Source organism: Schistocerca nitens, chromosome 4 (assembly GCF_023898315.1).
Source record: "Schistocerca nitens isolate TAMUIC-IGC-003100 chromosome 4, iqSchNite1.1, whole genome shotgun sequence".
Lineage (NCBI taxonomy): Eukaryota > Metazoa > Arthropoda > Insecta > Orthoptera > Acrididae > Schistocerca > Schistocerca nitens.
Window position 1 is genome coordinate 204,205,241 of NC_064617.1, and position 24,840 is coordinate 204,230,080.

The window sequence follows — 24,840 nt, forward strand, 5'->3', positions numbered from 1 at the left end:
TCAATTTAATCAGGATAGAACAGTATTGAACTGTGTGAATGTGATAAGCCTGCTTTGTGAATGAAAATTCCCTTAATAAACGCATGTTTTTACTGTCCTGATCAGTGAAGCTAAATCAGGCCGGTGTGAGAGAGGTTTTTTTAAATTTTAGATCCCACAAAAAAAATATTAAAGACTGAATAAAATCGGGAATAGGATATAACCCCGTCTCACTCCTTTCAATTACTGCTTCCCATTTCGTGTCTTGTAATTCTTATAACTGCAGTCTGTCTTCTATGAAAGTTATATATAACCTTCCGATCCCTGAATTTTATCCTTGGTACCTTCAGAATTTCAAACAATATATTCCAGTCCAGCTTTTCTCAGGCGCCGTGTCATGGCAACACACATCTCACGTGTGGCGCGTGATTTTTCACCTCTTCTAATCTTCAGTAGATAAAACATCTACAATACAAAAAATTTATCACCAAATCGTTTCTTGGAGTAATAAATATGTAAAATTTGTATCTCACAGTCATTCCACAATAAAAAATGTATTGTATTTACTTTGTGTCTTTGCTTCTTCGTATCTAGGAAAAATAAAGTATGTATTGGAGTCGCGAAAGTTTTAAACCTACTTTGGTGTGCCCCAAATGAAGGTTGAGAAACGCTGTTACAGTCAACAATGAACTGGGAATAAAGGGAACGTATTGTACAACTTGACTAAAAGCTGGCAACGTGAGTAACTTAGAAACAGATATCCTCGAAGTAGTGAAGCAACTTAAATCACTTAATAAAAGCAAGCCTTCCGGTTCAGACTATATACCAATTTGGTTCCTTTCAGTGTATACTAATGCAATAGCTCCATACTTAACAATCATATACAACCGCTCGCTCGACGAGAGATCCGTACCAAAGACGCAAGTTGCCAGATCACAGGACTGTTCAAGAAAGGTAGTAAGAGTAATCCACTGAATTTCAGGCCCATATCATTAACGTTGGTATGCAGCAGAATTTTCGAACATATATTGTATCTAAAATAATGAATTACGTTGAAAAGAACGGTCTATGGACACACAGTCAACACGAATTTAGAAAACATCGTTCTTGTGAAACACAATTAGCTCTTTACTTACACGAAGTGTTGAGTGCTATTGACAAAGGATTTCAAGCCGATACCGTATTTATAGATTTCCATAAGGCTTTTGACACTGTACCACAAAAGCGGCTTGTAGTGAAATTGCGTGCTTATCGAATATCGTCTCAGTTATGCAACTGGATTCGTGATTCCCTGTCAGAGAGGAAAGTCATCGAGTAAAACAGAAGTGATTTCTGGCTTTCTCCAAGGTAGTGTTATGGGCCCTCTAGTGTTACTTGTCTACATAAACTATTTGGGGCACAATCTGAGCAGCTGTCTTAAGTTGTTTGCAGATGATGCTGTCGTTTATCGTCTGGTAAAGCCATCAGACTATCAAAAGAAATTACAAAACGATTTAGAAAGGATATCTGTGTGGTGCGAAAATTGGCAATTGACCGTAAACAACGAAAAGTGTGGGGTCATCAACATGAATGCTAAAAGAAATCCGTCGAACTTCGGTTACGCGATAAATTAGTCAAATCTAAAGGCCGTAAATTCAACCAAATATCTAGGAATTAGAGTTACGAACAACTTAAATTGCAAAGAACACATAGAAAATGTTATCGGGAAGGCAAACCAAAGACGGCGTTTTATTGGCAGAACGCTTAGAAAATGTAATAGATCTACTAAGGAGACCGTCTACATTACGCTTTTCCGCCCTCTTTTGGCGTACTGCTGTCCGGTCTGGGATCCTTACCAGATAGGATTAAAGGAGTACATCGACAAAGGTAATAGAAGAGCATCACGTTTAGTATTATCGCGAAATAGGGGAGAGTGTGACACTGACAGGATACTGGATTTGGGGAGGGTATCATTAAAACAAAGGCGTCACGAATTTTGAAACACCAACTTCCTCCTCCGAATGAGAAATATTTTGTTGATGCCGAGAGAAACGATCATTAGAATAAATAAGGGAAATCAGAGCTTGCACAGAAAGCTATAGATGTTCATTTTTTCCTGGGTCTGCGCCGGCCGGAGTGGCCGAGCGGTTCTAGGCGCTACAGTCTAGAACCGTGCGACCGCTACGGTCGCAGGTTCGAATCCTGCCTCGGGCATGGATGTGTATGATGTCCTTAGGCTAGTTAGGTTTAAGTGGTTCTAGGGGACTGATGACCTCAGAAGTTAAGTCCCATAGTGCTCAGAGCCATTTCCTCGGTCTGCACGAGAGTGGGGTAATAGAGAATTATTGTGAAGGACCCTCTGCAAGGCAGGTAAGTGTGATTTGCAGAGTATACATGTAGATGTAGAAGACATGGCCCGCCGCGGTGGTCGAGCGGTTATAGGCGCTTCAGTCCGGAACCGCGCGACTGCTACGGTCGCAGGTTCGAATCCTGCCTCGGGCATGGATGTGTGTGATGTCATTAGGTTAGTTAGGTTTAAGCAGTTCTAAGTTCTAGGGGACTGATGACCTCAGATGTTAAGTCCCATAGTGCTCAGAGCCATTTGAACCATATTTTGCAGAAGAGGTGAGATCGATTTATAAGGAAAATCCTGACGTATCAATGAATCATTAATTTTGGAGGGAAGAGTGGCGGTAAAGTGTGGAGGGTGACCAAGGCTTTACGACAATAAGTAGCTTTAAGGGTAATTCATATTGCAGTAGTTATTCAGATATGAAGAGTGTTGCACACCATAGTCTAGGGAGCACAGCTGTGTCAAGTAGTCTTTGACTGAAGACCACGATGTGTCACATGTTAGATTCCACAGAATAGCTCGAATTCTACATCTTGGAAGCCACTGAGGGCTCCCATCACGAAATGGTTTCAGCTCTCCTCCCGGAGTCAGATCGCCCGTTGGGCACGCTGTGCGCGCGGATACGGAAGGTCCATCGGCGTAATCAGCGTGGACAGTTTGTTTACCTGCGGCTGCTCGCAGGTGGAGAGAGCCGCGAGCCGACGTCGGCGGTGTGGCTAGTAGGTCGCGGGTGTAGGGAGGAGGGGGAGGGGGACGGAGTGGGGGCTGTGTTCCTCCAACTTGTCCTACAAGAGCGGTCGACACGGGAGGCGGCGCTCAGTTGTGACCAGAGAGACTGGCAGGCCGGAGATGGAGGCCCACACGTGCAAGCTGCTGCTGCGGCTGCTGCTCGCAGTTGCCGCCCTCGGTGAGTCCAAGCCGCCAGCCGGGGCCTGCGCCAGTGCTCCCGTGCCGTCCGTCCCACAGTTACAGTAGTCGCCCTAGCCACCCGCTCTGTATCCCAACCTATGTGGCAAACTTAGGACTCAGTGCTAAACTGGAAGGGTGAAATCTGCAATAGAAGCCGACTACTGGAACTTGTCATAGGATTACGTAAAGATAGTTAGCCACTCGTTCCCTTCTTTCTGGAGAAGTGGGATTCGAAGCCCCATCCATTCTTCACCATTTATATTTTCCATTGTTTCCGTAAGCCAATATAGACGAATAATTTGGAAATTTCTTCGGAAGCGTTGTATATTGGGCTGCGAATATGGGGTGTGCCCCAGGGAACCGTAATAGGCCCTATAATACTCATAATATACAAAACCACTCTATCAGATAGGATTAGCAGCACTGTAAGATGGCTCGCTAACGATTCTGGTGTGCAGAGTGAGGCGTCGTCGTTGGATTAAAGTTCGGAGTTGCAAAAAACTTAGACTAAAATTCTGTTTTGTGTAATGAATGGCAACTCCCTCTAAATGTAGACAAATATAAGACAATATTTATAATAAAGAGAAATAACCAATAACATCTGGGTACAATATTAGTGCTGGACATCTTGAGCACTTCACATCGTGTAAGTATATGGGGTAACAGTAAGAAGTGATATGAAATGAAACGATCTCGTAAAATTAGTATTAGGCGAACGGAAGTCTTAGTTGTACTGGGTGGGGTCGGTGGGGATCGACTGCACCTGTAAAGGGAACTGCTAGTGCGACCAATTCTAGAGTACTGATGCAATTTTCGGAGTCCTTATCAAATTGGCACGACAACAATCGAACGGATTCACGAGCGCGATGCTAGGATCGTAATAGGTGTCTACAGCTCATACTAAAGTGTAACGGAAATGCTCGGTGAACTTAAATGGGAATCTTTGGAAGAAAGATGACGTAGTTGTCGCGAAGCCCTATTGGATCAATTTAGAGAAACTGCATTCGAAGAACACCGTGCTGCCATTATGTTTTCACAGTAGTATATCTCGCGTAACGGCCATGAGAATAAGATAAATGAGATCAGGGTGCTTTCAGAGAGATACAGATTATCATTTTTCCCATCCTCAGTTTGCGTCTGCAGAATAAAACATAATTGATAAAATTGGTGCGATGTACCCTCTGACATTCACTGTACAGTCGCTTGTGGAGTACATGTAGACTTAGATGTAGAGGCGTAGCTTTTTCCCTCCCTCAAGTTCTACAGTTGAGCATTTGCTCAACGACGCAATGGATTCTATCTTCACTCTTTCTTCTATACTTCAGATACCGCACTATCTCAACATCTCCGTCCTAACATTAAGAATATGAAGTACCTAAGCAAAGTGGCCTACTTTAGCACAGAATTTTTAGTAATGTCGACATTTCTGGGAACTTTGTAAGCCACTGATTTAGCTTCTTCATGTTTGTTTGGTAATAAAATACTGTGAGGTCACCACTCTGATTCACACACAGTTTATTCTTTCCTTTCGCCTATAAAATTACGGGACATGTGTACAAATGTCAGTGCGGTTCCTTTATATTTGAAACAGTTATTTTGTTTTAAAACAAGACACGTTACATGAATAGAAACAGAAGGAATAGTTCTTTTCGTTGAATATTTACAAGACTCGTACCTTAGTTCCACGTCTACATGTACATCTCAGCAAACTAAAGATAAAAATGCCTGCAAAAACTAAAACAGACCGTCTCATACAAATATAAATTTAAAACCGAGATATCGGTCTTGTAAACATTCTCGGCAAAATCCAAAATGTTCGTATCTACGATTATACATTTAGCTTCTAGCATACCTCGCCTAGAAACCACAATACCCACTCATGATAGCACTACTGTACCGAAACTCGCGTAGGTTAGGGCAAAATAGAGGAAACCGTGTTTTGCTCCAAGTGGTGATATCAAAGTATTTTCATTGTGTAATATACTTACCACCAACACTGAGTGGCCACGCCATAGTTCCACTTTCTCTTTTTTACTCTTCGCTACGACGTAGCTTGCAACAGGTTGTGTTCTCATCACAGTAATGTGCAAAGGAGAGTAGTTTGTGAAATGATTTTGTATCACTCTTCTGCCATGTTGTAGACTGCATGGAAACTGCACGAATTGCAGTCCTTATTTTCGTGTTACTGCAGGAAGAAAATTTCTTGAATATCATAATTAGTCGCATTCGTCATAGTACGCTAACGCGCGAAATTTCATGTTCGGTAACTGTGACTATCTGCAGAGAATTCACTGTTTGAAATCACTGTATACGTATGGGGCATTCTCTATATCGACTAAATTTTCCATTGCTCACATATTACAGAAGCATATACTCGAGAAAATAAATGGAAACTAGTTTTAGGCGCAACTATCACAAGACCCTGAAATACGGACACTACATGCCTTTGAAGGTGTGATAAACGAAAGGGATGGTGAGAGTCTGAGGATCTGGTGTCATCAATGTCATTTAAAAGACAGATGCAGCGTAGCTGCATAAATTCATAGGGATTTACTGAACGCAACATCACGTAGTTTTCTTAAAGTGATTTGAGGAAACCATTCGAAGTCGTAACTGAAGAATCTTTAACAGGAACAACATGATTATAAACCGGACTACTTTCAGATGAAACACGTAAGTGTAGAGCATTTAACTAGTAATCTGTCAGTCAATTTGCAAAAAATTGAACAGAACGGCGTATTTATTTCGTGAATATGTAGAGGAAATGAACCCAGAAAAATATGCCTCACGCCATAACAAAGTTCTGGGAGTGAATAGTATCAAAAAGGATAATGGCGACTTCTGCTGGGTCTGTTGTTCATCATTCCAGTTTCCTGTGCAATTATTTTATGTTCCTATTACATCAGGCACTCAACTTCATTATACACGAAATGTATTCGGAAGGCAGTAGTACCGGAAATAGGGACCAGTGAGAAAATCGATCATTACTTATTGTCAGTATACGTTATGTCTAAGATCTGTTTGATGGAATTGCCTTAAGTAACTACGTAAATATATCCTTAGGCAACAATTAAATAAAAGTAACTGTTAATTGGATTTTTCGGAAAATGAACTAATTGTCTGTCTTCGTGACCGTACTATATGAAACATTTCATGTTTTTTGTGCATCTATCAGTTTTTTTCAGTGGCTTACCTTTCTCATCTTACATATTTGAAACACACATTTTAATTTAAATTCTCGCAGAAAAGGGATACGTGCTGAACACACATCATGTTGCTGGAACCATTCAGCAGGTACAACAATAAACTAACACTGAAATGTAGCCAACAAAAACTATCAAACACTTCTTGTTTACCAAAAATTGCTTCGGATCTTTTTATTTATTCATCTGTACGAACGGCAGTTGGACATCTGACGGACACAGCTGACTCGGTAAAGCATCTGTATTAGACCGAAGGCTTCCTCTGAGGAAAGTTACCACTTGTGTAGTGTTGCTGTGGTCAGTTAAGTTTTCCATTAAGTCTGAAACCCTCTTCTACAGACTGTCTGATGATCCACAGCGAGTGGGTAATGTGAGATGTCATTTACGATAAACATTTTCCGGTATATGGAAATGCTGCTGCCGAGGACACTACCAAGTAATATGACAAGAGCACCACGATACTCTTCGGTATTTTCGATAGGCTTACGTAAGCAGCTACAGGAACCTGTCACTAATTTCTCAAATCCCTGACGACAGAAACCTGATCTTCAAAAGTTGAAGCGATGTCAGACCTCTATTTTTCCAGTTGATAGTATTCTTTTCACTTCCAGAATCGAACATGCACTCTGCAGCGGAATGGGAATCTAAACGAGGTTTGTGTCCCTCTCCGGCACACTGTTAGAGCTGTGAAACAAAACTTTCGTTTGCTGTTTAATGCTCAAGCATTAAGATTTTGATATACTGTTTTTTGCTAAGCCAAGCAAGACCAACATCGGAACAGTTCATTCGAAAAGATCGGATATATAAATTGTCTCGTCCTTGTGCAATACGAGTTTACGTTCCGTCTCAAATGTCCTGGTACTTACTACACATTAAACCTTAAAATGACATCCTTTAAAACGTTATATATCTGTCGTAGAAAGGCAAAACTATGTGCATCAAGCCCCTTATTCATACATTCCATACGGCTTATATTCAACTCACCTTAGAGATATGTGTAAGTTAGTATGAGTAGAAACGAAAATTACCTTAGCTAGTAAATACTGGGTTCCTTTCACTCAGTTCTTTCGTAATGCTAAACCTGCCAAATGTCTACGTGACGTTATGAACTGCTCCATCCTTGGAGAGCGTTGCTGCTCCGCACCTATGTAATGAATTGATGGATGACCGCTTCACTTACTAAAAAGTTCTCACTCCACTTAAGCAAAATAAATAACTTTTTAGCAAGCGGATCGATTTTTCATAAAATTAGTTTAGTGAATGTACAGCGAAGCACTCATTAGCAAATTTGGGAAGTGGGAAGCCGAGATAGCTACTCACTGTAGTGACTACTAAGCTGAACATTGTGACACTACAGCGTGAAGATCGTTGTACCACGTTCTTTGAATCGCTGCTGCCAGAAACTGGTATAGTTCTATAAACAGCGAGCGTGCTTGCGCAAACATGCTTGAGTGTGCAGGATAAATTTGCGTAAGGATCAGGACTGTGAAAGCAGCTTGATCGAATTTCATTTATGTATGTTTGTGCAAGCGTTCATCAGTGTGCATGCCTGAGCGTGCGTACCAAAAATAGAGAGGCTTGTGTAAGCACTCGTCAGTGACTTGATTTAATTTTTATTTAGTCCTGCGATAATACATTCTGTACAAATATTGTTCTGTAATGTAGGACAAGCCGAGGAATGTAGTACTATACAGAGAACAAGACAAGGAAAACAGCAAAGCCAGAATAGTTAGCATGGAAATAATATTTTAGTATCTTTCACAACACTTTACTCCACATGTCACGTTTCCTCTTTTGTTTTTATTTCGTAACACAAGCATAAAGGCTGCCAAAGGTATTGCATCGTCATTTGAGCTCGACATTTTATGGTAACCAAACTGATGTTTGTACAGGCGTGCTTGAACCGCGTGGAGGCGAGAAGAATTTGAGCATGCTTGCGCAAGCATGCTTGTGAAACATGCAGTTACGTGTGTGACCGCCTTAACGTCTCATGCCACGATCCTAAAATGATGAAGACAACATTTTTGTTGCACAGTCAACACTGAACATTCAGTCACAGGATTTATACGGCATGGTTTCACGAGGACGACGTCGCCATTCTTCAAATGTCTCCGTTTAAGATTCCCGAGCATTTCTGTTAGAATTTCGTGTGGACTACACTGACCTTTTCGAACCTAGCATTTTGTCTCTGTATTCGTTCGACCTCTGCTGTGGATGTACTTTACAAAGATCAAAAACGCTGTACAAAAATTTAGAAGCAGAGGAGGAAGAATATTAGGGTGTAACGTACCGTCGACGACGTGATCATTAGAGACTGAACACATTCTCAGATGTGAGAGAGATGACGAAATAAATCGGCCGTGTCACAATCAACGGAACCACCTTAGCATCCAGCTATAGCAATTGAAGAAAATTGGGAAAAACCTCGATCTGGATGACTGAACGGACATTTGAGCCGCTGTCCTCCCAATGCGAGCCCAGTGTTTTAGCACTGCACCACATCGTTGCGTGGCCAACAGCACTTAGACTAGATTCCATTAGCGTCTTGTATGTAGGTCCCTTTAAAGATACACCATTCTTTCCCAGAATCCTCTAGAGTAATTTATGTCTTGCAACCGTCATTTCTATTGCTCATTGTACGAGTCCATCCTTGATCATACTGGTACGCACCATTGCCACTAGGTATTGATAATACGTGAGAGGCTCCAGAAATTAACCACTAATCATAGTACCAGATACCGTTGGCTTCTTTATCTTGTCCATAGACAATGTACTGCGTTTATCTACATTAAAAATGAGCTATGTTTTAGCAGGAATGTTAACTAAGGAGAAATTTGGAAACGTAATTATAGTTCAAGAAGAGGGAATTCACAGGGCATGGCGATTGTGAAGAGAGAAGACGGAACAGGCACTATTGCGTAAACCTTGAAATGCAGAAGAAGAAGAAATTGAAGAAGCAGAGGAGACAACATGATAACTGTGTCAGAGTTGGCAAGAGACTTAGAACATTTGTTCAACGAAGTGGATTGTGTCGTGAGAAAAGATTATAAGGTGAACATAAGTAAAATTAAAACAAGGGTGCCGGCCAGTGTGGCCGAGTGGTTCTAGACGCTCAGTCTGGAACCGCAAGATCGCTACAGTCGCAGGCTCGAATCCTGCCTCGGGCATGGATGTGTGTGACGTCCTTAGGTTAGTTAGGTTTAAGTATCGAAACTTCCTGGCAGATTAAAACTGTGTGCCGGACCGAGACTCGAACTCGGTGCCCGCGAAAGGCAAAGGTCCCGAGTTCGAGCCTCTGTCCGGCACACAGTTTTAATCTGCCAGGAAGTTTCATATCAGCGCACACTCCGCTGCAGATTGAAAATCTCATTCCAGGTTTAAGTAGTTCCACGTTCTAGGGGACTGATGACCTCAGACGTTAAGTCCCATAGTGCTCAGAGCCAACGGTACACACACACATTTTATATATATATATATATATATATATATATATATATATATATATATATATATATTCTGAATTGTCGAATTGTCGTATTGTCTTTCCCCTGTAGAGATGGATTGTATATATTGGCTTACGTGCCCATTCATCCATCTCAACAGTAAGACAGTTTTTTACAATTCAGAAGATTCATGACGGACAAGCCGTATCCTGGTATGACGTTACATAGGCCTTGACTAGTCACGTGGTACCATACAAGTGATTTTCGTCTCAGTTAGGGGTGAAAACTGTATAGGAATATAGAGACTCGGATAGAACAAGGAAATAATTGAAGATGTAGGTTGCAACTGCTGCCCTGAGATGACAAGTTTGGCACAGGAGATGAATTAGCGGTGGACCGCATCTAACCAGTCAGGTGACTGATGACTCAAAAAAAATTACAATACGAAGATGAGGACAACACAACACCCAGTCCCCAAGTGGAGAAAATCTCCGGTCCGGCCCGAAATCGCAAAAAAACTGCGATTGCAAACTGCCCTGCAGTTACCGAGGCGGATTGATAATCAGATGAAACACTGAAAATCAAATTTTTATTGCTCCTGTAAGGCGTTGGATAGGCGACCAGCGACTACGACCTGGTGATCGTTTCAACCGTTTAGTAATACAGATTTTGCGTGAAGATGAGAGCCAGGTCTCGGAACACGTTGTCCGACTTGCGATCTTATAACACTATACACTCACTCGCGACAGTGCAGTCTACTGTAAAAACAACAGCCACTAAGTGCTCCTCTTTGCAGCTATAGACTCTCTGAGAGCGGCACGCGTGGGAAATGGCTGGTCAGCCTGTGACGTGCCAGGTCTCACGCCGGTTCCTTCGCAGCCGTTAAGCGGTCCTGTTTAGCGCACCAGCCGAGCGACGAACCCGACCGCTCAAGGTCCCGCCTAGCGGTAAGAGTGCGGTAGGCGTGCGCAGAATTCCGCCCCGCCCCGGGCGAGCCGCGAGCGGCATCTCGCCTGCATTCCTCCGACGGGGACGCCTTTTCCTTCGACTCCGGCCGGCCGCACCCCTCGCGTCCATCAGCGGAGCCATTCCTCACACTGCCGGCCCGCGATGTTAATTGGGCCGTCGAAGGCAGTTCTCGCAGCGCTAACCCGCAGAGCCTCTCGCAGTTACGCGACGCGCACCAACTTTCTCCGGCGTATTGCTCGGCGTGCCGCGGCGAAGAGAAAAGAAAATTCGACGGCAGTCGCAAAGAGAAGAGAAGACACGGCAGGGCAGCTTTCGCACGCCGTGATGCCTCGGCGCCGGGAGACGCCAAGAAATCTAGCTAGCGGTGCCGCTCGTGGCTTTCGCGGTCGCTGGCGTTTTTGTCGCGCGGCTGACTGCACGAAACCGACAAGCAGCCAAGGTCTCGGCCAGCCCGCAACCTCATTTCCACCCAGCTCACACTGTTTCCTCATTAGTTCGCTGATTCCACATTTGCCTCATAAATCCGGTTCCCAATATACTAAAACGATAGTCATGACAGCGAAATTCCTCCGCATAACCTCACGATTAGATGACTCCAGTAAGCCCTCCCGAACCCCCGACTCTTCAAAACATCGAACTCCAATGCATACAAAGCTTCAAATGTCTAACCACGTTTTAAATGAATTAATGTGTTTTCTTACTTTTGAATACATTATGGGAGTGACAGTGATCAATGTGTTACAAATATTTACTATTGAAAACAGTCTTGATCACAATTTATTTATTTATTACGGTGACCGGTTTCAAAAATGGCTCTGCGCACTATGGGACTCAACACCTTAGGTCATAAGTCCCCTAGAACTTAGAACTACTTAAACCTAACTAACCTAAGGACATCACACACAGCCATGCCCGAGGCAGGATTCGAACCTGCGACCGTAGCAGTCCCGCGGTTCCGGACTACAGCGCCAGAACCGCTAGACCACCGCGGCCGGCTGACCGGTTTCGACCACTACTGTGGTCATCTTCAGACCAATGATTAAGAATCTCCTTCTGCTTGAGAATCACTACTCAAAGTAGTGATTCTTCAGACCAATGAGTAAGAACCTCCTTCTACTGGAGAATCACTACTCAAAGTAGTGATTCTCCAGCTTCTACTGGAGAATCACTACTCAAAGTAGTGATTCTCCAGCAGAAGGAGATTCTTAATCATTGGTCTGAAGATGACCACAGTAGTCGTCGAAACCGGTCACCGTAATAAATAAATAAATTGTGATCAAGACTGTTTTCAATAGTAAATAATGTGATTTACTTTCCATGCTCTGTAGGGCTGTATCCTTTCAATACTCCGTAGGCTATAACAGATAACGTTCAGGAAAGGTCTGAAATTATGCTTAAAGTTTATTGGAAGCTGGGTAATTTGCACTCCGTTTTAAGAAAACTGAGTTTTCCACGTATTTTGACGCTTAAACGTCATATCTCCTTCACTATGTGCCGAACACTGACATATTTTTTCCAAGTTAATTCAGTAATGTATGTGGATATCATATGCAAAATGTGCTGCATATAGAGTTATTGGTAGAGAAGTAATGCCGCGCGGCATTAGCCGAGCGGTCCAAGGCGCTGCAGTCATGGACTGTGCGGCTCGTCCCGGCGGAGGTTCGAGTCCTCCCTCGGGCATGTGTGTGTGTTTGTCCTTAGGATAATTTAGGTTAAGTAGTGTGTAAACTTAGGGTCTGATGACCTTAGCAGTTAAGTCCCATAAGATTTCCCACACATTGGAAGTTTTTTTTTGAGAGGGAGAGATAGATGTAATGAATCAAAGCGTCATTCCCGAAGATCTACTGGACCGCGAAAATATAGTAAGCGAAAAAGTTTGAAATTGTGTGTATAGTTTTGTGGAAGTCGCTAAGTGTTCTCATCCTCAGACACTGGATGAATATAGTCTGGTTAATTTGCATGCTGTGAGCTACTTTGCTTCGAGACGTGTACACTTCAACACTCGTCTCATTGTGTTAAAGCTTTAACGTATTATCATATCTCTTAATGAGTAGATTATGACAGCATTTTAAATTTTTAAATCAAATCTATAATCATATGAAACAGTAAAAATTAAATTTTTGTTGCCCGTGGAAGCCGTTAGATAGGTAACCTACAAATGGAACCGAGTGACTGTTTCAACCGGTTCGTAAAACCGATCTGTAGTTTTGTAATATTACTTTATGTTCAATAATTAGTTTTCGTGTTATTTCAGGCTCACTTTTTAGTGTGGCGTAGAGACGTCAAATTTACATAATCATCTGATTCATTTGCAGTTGATTGAGAAATGGCTCGAGAGTTAGTAAAAATAAAGCAATATTTCAAAAAGTGGCAGCTATAGTATACATTTAACATGTAGTCACTGTGTCCAACACTATCCATAATGGATAAATTTAAACTCACGATTTTTGAAAAATATCTTGCATTATCTAGGCTGATCGAGTAATGGTCCATCTAAAGTCAGTGATTTTACAGCCAAACAGCAGTTGAGCTGCTACTTAGACAGAGGAAGTCCTAATTGGTAATATTGGAGAGCCGTTTACCACTTCCGACATTTGCCTTGCAGCTACAGAAATCCTCCGGTAAACCTTGGTCACGTTCAAGAGCTGGAAATTATTTTTAGTTTCTGCCAAACAAACAATGTGAATGTTTGGTCTTTTTGACAGTGCATTTGTTTAAAAGTGTACAGCGCAAAGTCAATGACTCGCTCAAGATGTGCAGTGTACGTGCGATGGGTTTATTTCCCGACAAAATCGAAAAAAAAAATGGTTCAAATGGCTCTGAGCACTATGGGACTTAACTTCTGAGGTCATCAGTCCCCTAGAACTTAGAACTACTTAAACCTAACTACCCTAAGGACATCACACACATCCATGCCCGAGGCAGGATTCGAACCTGTGACCGTAGCGGTCGCGCGGTTCCAGACTGTAGCGCCTAGAACCGCTCGGCCACCCCGGCCGGCCGCAGGATTCGAACCTCCGACCGTAGCGGTCGCGCAGTTCCAGACTGTAGCGCCTAGAACCGCTCGACCACCCCGGCCGGCCAAACAAAATCGAATTCGCACTATCCCTAAAGTCCCAATGACGTTCAGATCTACAGGATTTGAATAAAAAACATAAGCATCGACGAAATGTTGTCTGCTGTTCTTTTTGACATCTAAAATACACAGCCCCGATACGTAGCGATGCAAAGAAATCCTCCAGTAGTTGAACGCGATGTCTCCCAAAGAAACTGTTCCAATTCCATCAGAGATGCACTGGAGGGTAACGATCTCAAATTTGTGTTCTCAGAATAAACCATAATCAGAGACGAATGTTATTTAATCTTCTTTAAGTGAGACTGAATTCACGTTTTGAAATATGCGATAAATGAGTACAGTGTCTTAAGTCTCTGAATGAACTTTTTCGCCTGGAATGGTTTAACAGTTGTTACTAATTACATTTCCTTCTATTTCTTAGAAAACAATGTACAGAAAGAAAAAAATTACGTATACCAAATTTTAGAGTGTTTAGATAAGATGAAAACACATCTTTTATGTGACAGAAATGTTCCAGCTGCACCGTTTCCTCTCATAAAGGTTTGGATCACAATGCTGAGATACGAACGTATGGTAAAAGGTACAATACGAAAGATAGCGTCATGATTTAGAGAAACGATACTGTTAAATGCAGGAGAATGCCATCGAATTAAAACAGTATGAAAATCCACTCTACGGCTCACAAGGAGTTTGGCTAACGCAGCATTCTCTACGTTATGTAAAAATGTAGCGAACTCCGCTTAAAGTACTGCAGAGTCACAAGTGAAGTTACTCTACAAAGAACCTAACAATATTAGTGCGTCAGGCCAGCATCATTCCTACTCTTATTGAAAGCATAATGGCAAATTACAGCTAGTCTACGAAACAAACGCCATACAGGAAGCATATCCGTGTATTATTCGAGATTGTTACAGCTTTATAGATAGGCTATCTAAAAGCAAATAGGACAAGGCAGTTAAAATCAGAACCATACTGAAACGATAGAGACCTTTATGGGCAGGTACTGAGGAAAATTAACACTGTCGGAAATATGAAGCTATAAAATATCAACAACAGGCATTCAGTGAGGAATATCGATCAACTAAGGATTGTAAAACTGAGAATGAATAGGTAAGGAAGCCACTCCAGAAAAACGCTGTAGATTGAACGAGAAGATATTAACATACATTTCCTGCCGATAATTTCATAGCAATTTCCAGTGTAAACAGATGTCTCAGTGCTATAGACGCGAACCTACAGCCTACATCATTTTACTACCGTATTTCCGGACCTAGGTTCCCTATCATGTTCTGCAACTTTCGTCCTCCTCCGACATCCCTAAAATATGCCCCATAGCCGACACCCAGTGCACAAGATATATCAAATGTAATGGATTCCTATCAGAGGGATGCGTCCGAAACAGCCCTTACTCAATACGAGGGATGTCAACCAATGCACTACACAACAAATTACTGCGGTCTCTGAATTTTGACACCAAAATTACTCAAATTGTATAAATTTTCTCTTCGTTCTTTCTCTTAACGAACTTACGACCATGATCCGTCCTCTCCATATATTTCAGCCTCCACTGTTCCGGCAGTGTTACATCATCCACCTGACCATCAGCAGGTAACCGCAGGGTAAAGAAGAAAAGTATGAAATGAGTAACGGGGAACGTAACGCTATGCAAATGTTATAAGCCTGAAGTGTAAATGGCAGCCGGGAAGCCGCCTACGACCAGTCGAGCGACTGAATGGCCATGACACGCATCACCCTCTACAAGGCAGGCCGTTCTTAGAACTACGGCGACCGAGACATTTACGCGACTCTGCTCGTGTTTACTGTCCTTGCTTAATTTAGTTTCTATGGTAATCTTGGTGCAAGAACAGAGATTTCGTATAACAGTGCGGAAAATGAAAAGAGCGTCAAAATGCTGTATATTTATCGTTCATACTATGAAAGAACTGTAGTAGTGCTGAAATTGTGTCGAAAGAAAAACTAAGTTTAAGATGGCGCTAAACATGTAATCTCCATATATAGAGCATATCCTGTAAGATATAACACTCCTTTTATTTCGTAAATGGTCCGAGGTAGCCGGCCGGAGTGGCCGAGCGGTTCTAGGCGCGTCTGTCTGGAACCGCGCGACCGCTACGGTCGCAGGTTCGAATTCTGCCTCGGGCATGGATGTGTGTGATGTCCTTAGGTTAGTTAGGTTTAAGTAGTTCTACGTTCTAGGGGACTGATGACCTCAGCTGTTAAGTCCCATAGTGCTCAGAGCCATTTGGACCATTTGGTCCGAGGTAACAGAAACGTGCGTTTCGGCAAATGATAGTATACAAATAAGCACGTAATTTTTCATATACGTAATCCCCTTAAACGTTATACTTGCCGAGATACTGGGATGAGAATTATTTTTTAAACAGAATGATATATACTTATCAGCCAGAACATTATTACCAATTACCTTATAGCCGGTATGTCCATCTTTGGCGCGGATAACTGCGGCGACGCGTCGTGTCATGGAAGCAATGAGGCCATGGTAGGTCGATGGAGGGAGTTGACACCACATCAGCACGCACAAGTTACCTAATTCCCGTAAATTCCTGGTAGGGGGGTGATGAGCTCTGACGCCATGTTCTATCACATTCCAGATGTGTCCGATCGGGTTCATAGCTGGCGAGTTGGGTCAACAACACATCAATTGGAACTCGCCACTGTGTTCCTCGAACCACTTCATCACACTACTGGCCTTGTGACATGGCGCATTGTCTTGTTGAAAAATACAGCTGCCATCGGGAAACACGATCATCAAAGTGTGTACGTGGTCTGTAACCAGTGTACGATACTCCTTGGCCATCATGGTGCCTTGCAAGAGCTACACTGCACTCATGGATGCCCGTGTGAATGCTCGACAGAGCATAAAGGAGCCACCGGCAGCTTGTCTCCATGCTGCAATACAGGTGTCAAGGAGGTGTTCTCCTGGAAGATGACGGATTCGCACCCATCCCATCGGCATGAGGAAGAATGTATCGGGAATCATCAGACTATGCAACACTCTGCCATTGCGCCAACGTCCAGTGCCGATGGTCATGTGCCCATATCAATCATAGTTGCCAATGTCGTGGTGTTAACATTGGCACGTGCATGGATCGTCGGCTGCGGAGGCCCATCGTTAGGAGGGTTCGGTGAACTATGTGTTCAGACACACCATTAAAGTCTGATGTCAGTTCCGCCACAGTTCACCGCCTGTCCTGTTTTACTAGTCTGCTCAGTCTACGACGTGCGACATTGTGATTAGGGGTGGCCGCCCAACCCCACGACATCTAGACGTGGTATCACCTTGCTTTCGCCACATGTTGAAGACACTTACGACTGCACTTCTCGAACAACCAAGTCGTGCAGTTTCAGAAATGCTCGTGCCGAGCCTCCAGGCCAGCGCAGTCTGCCCTCGGTCAAAGTCAGATAGATCGCACGCCTTCACCCTTCTGCACACGAACAGAACGCTCACTAATATTATATGCACTGTGCATGTGTCTGAGTAGCAGTTATTCCTCGCCAGGTGACACTGCTATCGCCTGCACGGTTTATATCAGTAGTAGGTTGATGGTCATAATGTTCTGGCTGATCAGTGTATCTTTTTAACGGCTTACAGCAGTTTTCAAAAACGCGAGTACACTGATATAACGGTTGCTGATAATCGAGTTTTAACTTTTCGGAAAGTATCTCAGAAATATGTAAGGCATGGCGGTCGGAATCTGCTGTTGTAGTGTAAACATGGCCAAAAAAGAGAGGAATAAAGATTACAGTTAAACGTCCCTTCGTCATCGAGGTCATTACGGATGGAGCACAAGCACGGAATGATTCAAGGATGGGGGAAAAAATTGGCCGTTCGCTCTCAATGGAACTACCCCGAGATTTTCCTGGAGCGATTTAGATGTATCACGGAAAACTAGGCCGGCCGCGGTGGTCTCGCGGTTCTAGGCGCGCAGTCCGGAACCGTGCGACTGCTATGGATATGTGTGATGTCCTTAGGTTAGTTAGGTTTAAGTAGTTCTAAGTTCTAGGGGACTGATGACCACAGCTGTTAAGTCCCATAGTGCTCAGAGACATTTGAACCATTTTTTGAACGGAAAACTATATCTGGATAGTCGAACGCTGATTTGAACCTTTGTGCTCCCGAATGCAAGTCCAGCGTGCACCTCTCTCGGTTAGACACCGCCAATTGGAGCTCCCACATCAGGTTCCGTCGTTGTTTCAAGCCGACAGACTTTGTTTCCACTAGCACTTTTTCACTTAAACGTGAGTACATACACACGTGGGAAACGATTGGTCTAAGTCCCTTCTGGTACGCTGGAAGTCTGCACATAAACTGCCTTACAAGGTAAGTAACGCACTCAGCTGATGTTGTCGAATGTCAATGTAACTCAGACACACCATCGGCTGGTATGCAAATGATTAAAGTTGCTGTTTTCCTTGACAGGTAGAGCGGTCACCAAAGTGTATTATAGTTGTTTCTAGTTTACCAGGCGTGTAGGGTATACAAGTTGCATGAACAGCGTCAGATCTTGAGCGATTAGTGTGAAGCACACGAAGATGGCTCAAATGGCTCTAAGCACTTTGGGACTTAACATCTGAGGTCATCAGTCCCCTATACTTAGAACTAACTAACCAAAGGACATCACACACATTCATGCCCGAGGCAGGATTCGAACGTGCGACCGTAGCAGCAGTGCGGCTCCGGACTGAAGCGCCTAGAACCGCTCGGCCACAGCGGCCGGCGCACGAAGATGCTGCGTACTCGTGAAAGACAGCGTTATCAGCCCTGAAAGAGTTTGAATGGGTCCTCGTTTTGGGTCTACGTTTGGACAGCTAGCTGAACGGTGCAATATCGAAGGTTGTAAAGCTTTCTGATGTCACAGTATCCCAACTGGTTCCGGTCGACCGCGTCTGACTACCACAAGGGGTGGTCGCCTTATAGCGCACCAAGCACATCGTGACCCATACCATCTGCACCTCCCATCCGAGATCAAGAATGAACCCTCCGCAAAATTCTGTGTCATCCCGCGCCATTGGCCGGAGATTAACAGCAGCCAAACTGGGGAGTTACCATCCCAGGAAACTGTTAATACTGCAACACAAAAGGCTGCGTTTTGAGTGGTGTCATGACTGGGAAGCTTAGACTGTTGATTAACAACGAATTCTATTCATCAATGCTTATGAACGGCACTGAGTTGCGTACAGCTTTGAATAGTCATTCTGCGCTACCCCGGATGACCATGATTGGCGAGTATGGCGGCGACTTGAAGGGAGGACCCGTTCTTCCCAAGTTTTGGAGAGGCACAACCATGTTACAGCTGGCGTCATGATGTAGTGAGCCACCGGGTATGACTAGAGGGTGTGAAACATCATACTGGTTAGTGGGCTCATACTGCTACGTTCTTAGTAAATTTAATTCGATATTGTAATCATTGAAATAACGACCATATATCCTCTCAACCCGTGAAATTGCATTTCATTTTTTCGTCCCCTTCTGGATGCTTCACTTTTTTCGCCAGGCAGTATACTTGCGTTTACAACAATCGTAGCTGATCCCGTATCTATGTCGCATGAACAGGGAATATGTTTTAGGGTAGTTGTGTAGGCCTCTCTTCTTTCTTCATATAAATGACGGGGCTTGACATGAAAGCCGGAATATGTGGTGTTTACACGGCAACAGCCAATTACGATAGGCTTCCCACTCAAGTTTAGCACATTTCTCGCAGGTTTTTGCGAAAAGTTTCGACGTCAAAATAAAGATGATGAGGAGGTAGCATACTCCGAGGAACGTAGGGGACGATGCGGGAAACCCGCACCGCTGTTCTAGGCAAGGTGCTTTCGAAGGTGGTTTGCCATTGCCTTCCTCCGACCGTAATGGGGATGAATGATGATGAAGACGACACAGCAACACCCAGTCATCTCGGGGCAGGGAAAATCACTGACCCCGCCGGGAATCTAACCCGGGACCCCGTGTGTGAGAAGCGAGAACGCTACCGCAAGACTCGTTAAATAATAGTAGTCACCTTTTCAAGAGCTTTCGAATACTGCTTAAAGAAACATATTCCAAAAAACTACATGTTTCTATACCTCATTCGATACAAGAGACGAGAATAACAACCATACATCAGAATTACGTAAACCTCTTCGCACTGTCATTTGTTGAGAATCTAGTTTGGATATCTCGAATAGATCAAGAAATAAAAAGGGTGTATATGTCTTACTCGACTGTCCCTGTATTCTCTACAAGCCATAGTGTAATGCATTGTGGAGGATAATTTGAAACAATACCAGAAGCTTCTATCAGGAATGTTCTGTCAGGTATGGAACGAGGGAAAATTGGCTGTTCCCTCTGTACTGCCTTACTCTCTCTTATCTTATGCTCTTGATCCGAACACGGAATAAACGAGCAACGCAGCGTAACTGTCGCATTGTCTTTCTCCAATGCCGTTGTCCTAAACTGGCGCAACAGATTTGATGAAGGGCAGGCCCACAACTTTCGTGTGTTTGTTGGACATGGTAATTACCGCTTATTGCTGTCAGTTTTCGACAGTCATTATCTGTAATTACAATGTTTAACGAATAGATGATGTTGACTCATTCCTCATCAAATTTCTGACAGCTATACGAGGTAATTACCGTATTTAACAACTACCCTATGAGGTTTTACGGAAAATATATCGCTTTCTCCCAAAGATACCTAATTAAGCTGTCGAAGCATCACTGCTGCAGTAAGTCGTTTCATTTCGGGTGCCACAGGCACAAATTTATCGAAGGACAATTACATTTCCTCCCTTGACTGCCATATAATCGCTGTTTTACACAGTCACCCTCTGTGGCCGTATACAAACGTGTATCTGACATTTTAATACAAAACCGCTGTCACAGTAAACACGAGCGAGAATAACGTTCTATATTTCTCAACTACTGCAGAAGTGGCATACGTACATAAACATAAAAACTCCCATTATCGCACAAAACGTTATTCTACGCAGATTTAATCGACACTGTCCAGAAACGGGAACAGCTATTTATTGTAAACTAGACATTGTCGCATCAGCCCAGATTTCACTACGAACTGTGAGCTGTACTATGAGTCTGTATGTTTATGTACGCATACGAATCGGCAGTAATGTTAATTCAAAGCGTTGGGAAAAATAGAACATTATTCTTGATCGTGTTTGCTGTGACAGAGATTTTGTATTGAAATGACGGGTGTAGATTTTTATAAACTCGCCGAGGGTGTCGCTGTAAATTTACGAGCATACGAGTACGCACTTGAATGACTAACAGCCAAAACCAGGTGATCGTGCTGTAAATAAGACTCCAGAAGGAGATTTTCACTCTGCAGCGGAGTGTGCGCTGATATGAAACTTCCTGGCAGATTAAAACTGTGTGCCAGTCCGAGACTCGAACTCGGGACCTTTGACCTTCGCGGGCAAGTGCTCCACCACCTGAGCTACCCAAGCACGACTCACGCCCCGTCCTCACAACTTTTACTTCTGCCAGTAACTCGTCTCCTGCCTTCCAAACTTCACAGAAGCACTTGCCCCGCGAAAGGCAAAGGTCCCGAGTTTGAGTCTCGGTCTGACACAGTTTTAATCTGCCAGGAAGTTTCATATCTGCGCACAGTCCACTGCAGAGTGAAAATCTCATTCTGGAAACATCCCCCAGGCTGTGGCAAAGCCATGTCTCCGAAGTATCCTTTCTTCCAGGAGTGTTTGTTCTGCAAGGTTCGCAGAAGAGCTTCTGTGAAGTTTGGAAGGCAAGAGACGAGATACTGGCAGAAGTAAAATCTGTGAGGACGGGGCGTGAGTCGTGTTTGGGTAGCTCAGACGGTAGAGCACTTGCCCGCTAAAGGAAAAGGTCCCGAGTTCAAGTCTCGGTCTGGCACACAGTTTTAATCTACCAGGAAGTTTCTTTAAATAAGACTGTTTCATGAGGAGCGTTCAATAACTAATTCAACACATGTTTTTGCGATAGCAGTTTGGTTTTATTTGGGATTCCAGTACAGCATTTTACTCCCCCTCTTTTGTCTACAAACCACTAGTTTTCATCAAAATCACGGTTCAGTGTGACAGGGTTACGCCACCTTACTGGGAGGATCTGTGCGTCCGCATCGTACCACTCTACTGCTCCACGTCGGAGCCAAGGTCTTGCTGCACCAATAACCTTCCCATCACCCACTTACTGCTCCCTGCGGAGTACATACTTCATTGGGTCAAACTCATGTAAGTCGGAAGGCGCGAGATCTGGGCTGTAGGGTGGATGAACAGTCCAATGAAGTTTTGTGAGCTCCTCTCTGGAGCACAGACTTGTGTGAGGTTCTGATTACTCATGGAGAAAGAAAAATGCGCTTTTCGGTTTTTTTTTTTTTTCTACGAACTCACTAAAGCCGTTTCTACAGTTTCCTGAGTGTGGCACAGTATACTTCAGTGTAGATAGTTGCACCATGAGGGAAGACATAAAACACAATAACATCGTCATAGTCCCAGAAGGCCGTTGCTATGACTTTAGCGGTTGAGGGTGCGGCTTTGAGCTTTTTCGTCGGAGGAAAGGTAGGTGGTGCCACTCCATGGATTGCCGTTTTGTTTCCCGTTCGAAGTCATGAACCCATGTTTCGTCTCCTGTAACGATGTTTGACAAATAATTTTCACGGTCAGTCTCGTAACACGCAAGCAGTTTCACACTGATGGTCCTTCGTTGCTCTTAATGTCGAGGGGTCCAGTGGGCACACACTTCGAGTACCACCACTGGTGCACGAGTGTGTCACCACTACCAACAGAGACGTCCAGTTTTGCAGCGAGGTGTTTGACTGTGATCTGTCGACCACCTCGAATGAGAGTGTCCGCACGTTCCAACATTGCAGGAGCCACGGATGTGTAAGGCCTGCCGGCACGCGGGAGATCCAACAGGTTTGCGCGACCTTGTTGCAATGATGACAGACGGTTCGTCCATCGACTCAGCGTGCTTTTGTCCACTGTTAGGTCGCCGTAGACGTTCTGCAAGCGCCTATGAGTATCTGTGATGCTGTGGTTTTCCGCCAAAGGAAACACAGTAACAGCTCTCTGCTAGGAACGCACCTCCTTTACAGATGCAATTTCGAAGGGTATCGGAACTTCATGAAACTACAGGGGCTGAAGTGGAAATATTTCACGACATCCTATAGCAAATTCTGAATTTTTTCAACCGAAACTGGTAGATTAAAACAATATGCTACATTACTTATTGAACGCCACTCGTGTAAGAGCCAGTTTGACAAATGGAATATTGTCCTCCAGCTGCTGTTATGCTTTCGTACTGACCGTATCGTTTTCTTACGGTACTAGTAGAGCGCCTCTGAATCCCCTATATGGCTGCTGCCATGCCTGCTAGCTGAGATACGCTACTACGCCGAAGAGACTGCTGTGTGCTTCGAACTCTGAAGTCTGCCGTCTAGATGCGGTGAGGCGGCAAAGTCAGTGGAAACGGTAGAAAGCCTGAATTTTCAAACATCTATTAGACGACCATGGACGTTATTAAGGAAAATAGGACGCGCGGCCCTCATACAAAGGAATAAGGCAACAGTTAACCCAAATGGCATTGCTTCACATCCACTGGTAACACCAAGAGCACTACAAGACAAAGCACATATAATCAAAGTGTATTAGGAACTCAGAACCCTAAAATCCGAAGCCACAGGAATCGAACAAACCTGTCCCTTCACTTATGAAGAAGTCACAACAAGTTAAGCCAGAAGAAACTCTGGAGTTTGTCAGCATCCACCCTGAATTCCTAACACATTGTGACATATATACAAAATCGTGGATGACTCATTTCTTCGCAGATGATACGCAAAGCGACAATACACCTCACGAATTAAAACGCTCGAAGTCCTAAAATAATCACTATTTTGAAACACGGCAAACCAGCTGATAACCATAAGAGCTACAGATCAATAACCCTGTGACCTGCAAGCTATGAGAATGGCTTCTTCATAACAGACAAAGTACAAGATGACTTGAAGCAATCCCAGTCAATCAAGTAAGATTACACCCAAAACGAAGATGAACAGACCAAGTTCTGCCACTCGCCACTACATCGAGGCAGGGTCTCAAGGAAAACTTAAAACTGCAGCTGCATTCATTGACTTATCAGCGACCTATGACATGGCGTGGAGAAGAAGGCGTGATATACAAGCTTCTTCACACAATTCCTTGCAAACCAGTCGCTCGCCTAATTGACAATATGGTAAACGACCGGCTGTGCCAAGTTGTCATTGGATCCAGCATCAGCTCTCCAACAAAGTTAAAAATCGGCCTACGACAGGGATCAGCCCATGTTCCACTTCTCTTCAGCTTGTACACTGAAGTCGTACCATAAACCAAGTCAAGGAAGTTTGGCTACAACGACGAATGGGTACTTGCAACAATATGCACTTCAACTGATGTCAGAAGAAATCCTAACGGAGGCGCCAGATGTAGTGGGAAAGTACTTTCACAAATGGGGATTCCAGCCAAACGCCACAAAAACGGAGGTTTCGTGCTTTCACCTAAATAATAAACTCGCCATACAAAATATCAACATACTTTTTTGTTGTGTACAACTTTGCACACAACGATAAGGGCAGGTGGGCTACAGAGTAGTGCAGCAACCGTCGTAACAAATCTGGATAGGAGCAGAGATGATTAGTGAACAAGATAACGAACAGATTTACTTAACTTTTATCTCTCCAAGCATATGAAGACTCATTACAAATAATGCACCGGGAAATAGAGTCCAGCTATCAACGTCCACAACTAAGAGGCTCGCTGTACTAAGCATGAACGATCGTGTCATTGTGAACAGGCTGCAAGTGCAAGTGAATTGACTGGCTGCCGCTGGCGGCGGCAGAGGGCGCTCGTGATACGGAGATGCTGGAGGTGTGGCTCAGTGGGT

At 43.8% G+C, this 24,840-nt stretch overlaps 1 protein-coding gene across 1 annotated transcript in view; it reads left to right on the forward strand.

Moving 5' to 3' along the window:
* Nucleotides 1–3,144: 3,144 nt before the first annotated feature.
* The window catches only part of LOC126253083 (protein Skeletor, isoforms D/E-like), a 316,336-nt gene continuing 294,640 nt past the window's right edge, over nt 3,145–24,840 (forward strand). The window contains exon 1 of the mRNA XM_049954182.1: nt 3,145–3,218. Within this exon, the coding sequence (XP_049810139.1) occupies nt 3,161–3,218 (58 nt within the window). The 5' untranslated portion in view covers nt 3,145–3,160. The remainder of the gene's footprint in view (nt 3,219–24,840) is intronic.